Source organism: Lindgomyces ingoldianus (assembly GCF_010093535.1).
Source record: "Lindgomyces ingoldianus strain ATCC 200398 unplaced genomic scaffold BDR25scaffold_61, whole genome shotgun sequence".
Taxonomy (NCBI): Eukaryota; Fungi; Ascomycota; class Dothideomycetes; order Pleosporales; family Lindgomycetaceae; genus Lindgomyces; species Lindgomyces ingoldianus.
In genome coordinates, this window is record NW_022985222.1 from 331408 (window position 1) to 335948 (window position 4541).

General features: G+C 44.2%; 2 protein-coding genes across 2 annotated transcripts; one reads left to right on the plus strand and one right to left on the minus strand.

The window, feature by feature from the left end:
* Positions 1-850: 850 nt before the first annotated feature.
* Positions 851-3318, minus strand: BDR25DRAFT_363028 (uncharacterized protein; the record flags this gene model as incomplete). Its single annotated transcript, XM_033696671.1, has 16 exons — positions 851-917; positions 954-1109; positions 1161-1333; positions 1385-1436; positions 1530-1644; positions 1703-1774; positions 1810-2113; positions 2191-2257; positions 2314-2555; positions 2666-2672; positions 2703-2818; positions 2862-2921; positions 2954-3090; positions 3144-3197; positions 3251-3275; positions 3304-3318. 16 exons carry the CDS (start codon positions 3316-3318, stop codon positions 851-853), a joined length of 1662 nt encoding a protein of 553 aa, XP_033540148.1.
* Positions 3319-3400: 82 nt separating this feature from the next.
* On the plus strand, positions 3401-4375 carry BDR25DRAFT_363029 (uncharacterized protein; the record flags this gene model as incomplete). The annotated part of the gene is made up of 8 exons (XM_033696672.1): positions 3401-3414; positions 3459-3509; positions 3595-3730; positions 3757-3794; positions 3850-3952; positions 3984-4158; positions 4220-4263; positions 4325-4375. The coding sequence occupies 8 exons, from the start codon at positions 3401-3403 to the stop codon at positions 4373-4375; spliced, it is 612 nt and encodes a 203-aa protein (XP_033540149.1).
* Positions 4376-4541: the final 166 nt, after the last annotated feature.

The window sequence follows — 4541 nt, forward strand, 5'->3', positions numbered from 1 at the left end:
TAGGCAGTGAAAGGAACAGGTGCAACGCTAGAGAACGCAAGGTGCAAAGAAGAGGAAGACTATTGTTGTAACAAGGTAGGCGCCCCGCCTGCTAAGCTAATACTATACAACTTTCCCTACTGTACTAAAAGGTACGCACAAGAAGACTTAAGCTAAGTATTCTCACATAGTATAATATATATATAGGTAATGCTAGGGTAAGCACTAGCACTAGCAGTTGTCTCTAGCCTAGCCTAAACCTCTATAAGCGAGAGAAGGCCACGTGGTTGACTGTGCCGACCTTGTTACACATTATGCTACAACTATTCTTTAACCTAAATAACCTACCTTAATGTACTAACTATTGCTCTAAGCAAGCTTTGCTTTTACAGATTATTTATAAACTGTTGTAGTATTTTATATTGAGTCTTGTTAAGGGAGCTTATTATAAATTTTGGTAAGGACTATTAAGTCGCCCTTACTAAGCTTTTTAACTAGAGACCTTAAGGTTTATCGAATAATGCTTTATGAAACCAAAGATGTTCCGCTCGTCCTTGGATCCGCCGTTTTCGGGACATGCAGCCCCTTTCGGCAAAAGACACTCCCCCAAATCCTTAAATCCTTGCATAAAACCTGACCAACAACAGGCCGTGAACTCCCTTGTTCTTGGCTAGCTCGTGTCATTACCTTCTATAATTAAGTCAAGACAAGGTGTTTTGCTTGGGTTAAACACACAGACAATCTTTTGCAACAGAAAGTTTACTAATAATCTGTATATTAAGAATTTCTTGAAGTAGACAAGGGCAATCCAGGGTAGGAGAAGGAAGTATTATTTACTTTAGTTTTATAATTCTACTAGAAGTGTACGAGGTTAAATCAGTAAAGAACAGGTATCAGGAAAAAGCAGGGGGTCTAAGATAACAAGTGCCGCAAAAGGCCTCGTGATCCGACAACCTAATACAATACATCTCAACAAAATCACGGTCTTAGCCTTGTCTATGTTCTGGGCTCGCCTGACCGTTTCGATAACGCCGAAAATCCTTACGCTGATAAGACACTGAGGGCCTTTTTTGTTGCACTGCAGTAAATCGAACATCGTCGAGCTAGCTTTGGTGCACGAAAGCTGGAATCTCACAATCGCAGACACGCACATTTCGTTTAGTGGAGGCTACACAGTAGACTTGGGACGACGCTCGAAAAGAGTACTACTACTTCGACTACGCCGAAAACATATGTTATCAAGATGATTAAGAACCCACCTTGATCTGCAATATTCTTTGTATCGAGTACAGAGGGCGCCATTCTGATCATCAGATGGAAAGGGAGGAAGTGTTATGAACGAGGCGAAACGAGCCTTGCACGAGGAGAAAAGGAAGAGAGCAGACCGTCATCTAGTCTTAGTTACGTTGTTGGTCTTGAGCATACGTATGTGCTCCCATACCTTCCATACCTCTACCCTGTGTCCCTAAGCTGATATATCTTAACAGATATATCGGGTCTTTCCAATACATTTAAACCATGGTTCGACGCCACGCCATTCCTAGCAACACCCATGGGGAAACTTGGATGCGAGCAATATATACACAAGCGAAGTGAAAGAGACGTAGATAAGACCTTCTGATACTTGCAGGGGTGGGGGTTTGGGAGGGATATCCCTTGACTTGACTTGCAATGATTCCTCCCATATACTATAGTTACACTATTCTACAACATTATGTGATACCATCCGTGGTGCGTCGGTAAGTATTAGTTCTGTCCACGAATGATCTGGGCTCTGACACGATAGTTGAAGGCCCTTAGAGGTCTCCAAGAAGGGTCAAATACAAGAACTAGATGGATACTGCATGTCCTCAACTGCAGGTGTTCGTATTGTGTGGTGGCCAATTGAGGACGGCCCTGCTACCGTGAAAGCTGACAGGTCAAAGGACATGTTTTGCTTATTTTGGTGTCTCAATAGAACTGCTGACATAGCACTGATGGGGCCAGAAGGGTTTGCATGACACGGTGGCGAGTCTTCTTTAATAGACACGAAGCCGACGAATAGCTCGGAGGGCTGGAGGTGGCCGAGTGAAAGGAACTTACTGAAGATTTGTGAGAGAGTGATCCAGTTGCCTAAGGCTCTACTAAGATAGAACTAGGGTCACACAAGCTAGTAAATAGTCATGTAGAGTTTTCAAGTTGTGATTCTAGGGAAAGACTATCGTGGTCAACTCTTAGGGTAGCTCGCTTTCCGTGAACTAGCTTGATTTCCTGTATAGCGATGTCGGTTTGCAGCAAACTTAGTCGAATAAGGGGTCAGATGCCTAAGTCAGACATTTAAGAGACACTACAGACCTGACTTTTCCCAGGGTATTGGAAGCATAGTTAGACTGATGGATTTTCGTCGTGGCTTTAAGTTCTCTCATTATTTCGTTGATTTTAAACGTTAATTGGTTCAATTTGGCTTCTTCTGAAACCATACCGCCTTCTATCGTAGGGTTAGTTATGAAGCTGATTGAGGAGGGCATATAGAATTGACAGCAGTCAATTAGATGGTGAGGGTCAAACTGGGTAGATTGAGGTGAAGTGCAAGGTCTCTAGAGCTCGAGAGAGCTCTGGGGCAGCTATATAGTAGATAAAATGGCGCTAGTCTTAATTATGTAGGCTCTAGTCCTTAATAGAAAACGGGTATGGGTCAAGGACCCACATTCACCCTGATGCAGAGTCACGTGAACTAACATCACTTGCAACATCTTGAACGTCTTTGGATTTTTCTGCTAGCTCGGTACCCACTCTTTTGAGTGGCGTCTTGCACGAAATCATCCAAATCCGTAATTACTGCCACGATCTGCTTGCAACGCTTGTACATGTATCACGTGCAGCCTTGGAAGAGTGTGGTCCACGCCATTGGTTGCAAACAAGGGAAACAGGGGAAGAACAGGGTGTATGGCCCGAGGTTGCAGCTGCAGTCCGATGGCTTGTGAAGTCGTTTAACAAAGTTTAGGGCGCAGTATGATAAGTTATCCATCTTTGAGTCTGCAAATTGAGAAACACTTTGTTCCTGTACCTCAACCCCCAGACTGTTTCCAAGCCTTGCGCAGGTTTGGCTGATATTGGTAGCGCCATAAAAGACTGAAGGAGACAGAAAGAGAAACAGATATTATTAGTAATAGAATTGCCGACACCGCCTAATATCAGGCAGAAGTTCAGAATTTGAAAAATAAACGGATCCAAAAAGACTCAACCAAGAGTTTTTTTCACTTAGATGGAAGGATGCGTTTCGTTATGCGACTAGTTACCGAAGGCTTAGTCAAGGACTACGACAGCCAATCTAATTAAGGCAACCTGATTTCGATGCATTGTACCTTCTCATTTAACATAGAATAGAACCAGGGTGGGGCCTTTTTACGTTAATAGGAAGAATATTTTTGGTTCTTCTGCAATGACCTACAATAGGTGATAAAATGCAGGAGGGCAAGTCTTGACGCTCCGTGTGAGAGGATTGATGCATTGAATCATGTTCAAGTGTCTCCTTGGTACGACTGCTTCCGGTGTTAATGAGCTGAAATTGCATTAGCCCTTTCTTGCTAGGTGATAACCTAAGCTAGTTAGATTTCTAGAGATCCACTCGCTCAGGCCCGTTCATCTTCTTCGTAGCCCACTTACAAATCAAGCATCATTTGAACACATTGTGGCTTGGATGTTACCAAGGGGCAGACTTCCAGCGTATCCTGTGAATCTAGGGCAACAGGGTGTAGTACGGCAAAACGCTGTCGGCCTAGATATCACACCTTGTAGTCCATCTCTGGAGCACTGCGAATAACTACAGAATCGAGGTGAACTTTATAGACTCCTTGCCCTTGCAATCTAGCCTCTGAATTCCTGCTCGAGCTTCCGAATGTCTTCAGAAACGCTTCTGTATCCAGTCTTCGTTGTCGCCTTCATCGTACTACCTCTTCCGGGCCCACACTCTCGTGGCTGGCCAGAGCCAATGGTTCACGCCCGGAGATTGCATTGACCGTGAGGTTATTGAGGCAGAAAGTCAGCGATATCTAGGCCTTGATGAGCTGGTAAATATTGGAATAGGAACTGGAGAATATAAAGGCCAGCCTGGTTACTGGATAACAGCGTATCGACCTCTCACCACACGAATGATCGAAAATATGAAGCTAGACTCTCAAAGATGGCAACAGAATTTCAGTTCAGGCATGCTTTGACGCTTTATTTAATCTTGGGTAGCTTGTGGGCTAAGATGAGTAAGTTCATATGCAGACTCGATACCTCTTTCAGGAAGGGTACATTGGAGTCCACCTCTAGCCTTAGCACCAAAGGGTGGCCCTTAGACTTAGACACTCTCTGATTCTAGCTCAGAGAGGAGTTCACTGGGATGCAAGATACCGCCATCTGGATACCCTAAACCGTCCCTAGAACATGGTTTAAAAATAGGTCGATATTCCTATTCACAGTTGTCGTTTGGATGCAATAAACCTGTAACGGCACAGGCAAGACAATGGGTCCGAATGCGGTGGGAATCCACTCAGAGGCATATGGGAGTGCGTGGGGACTCAGAACCTGGGAATTTC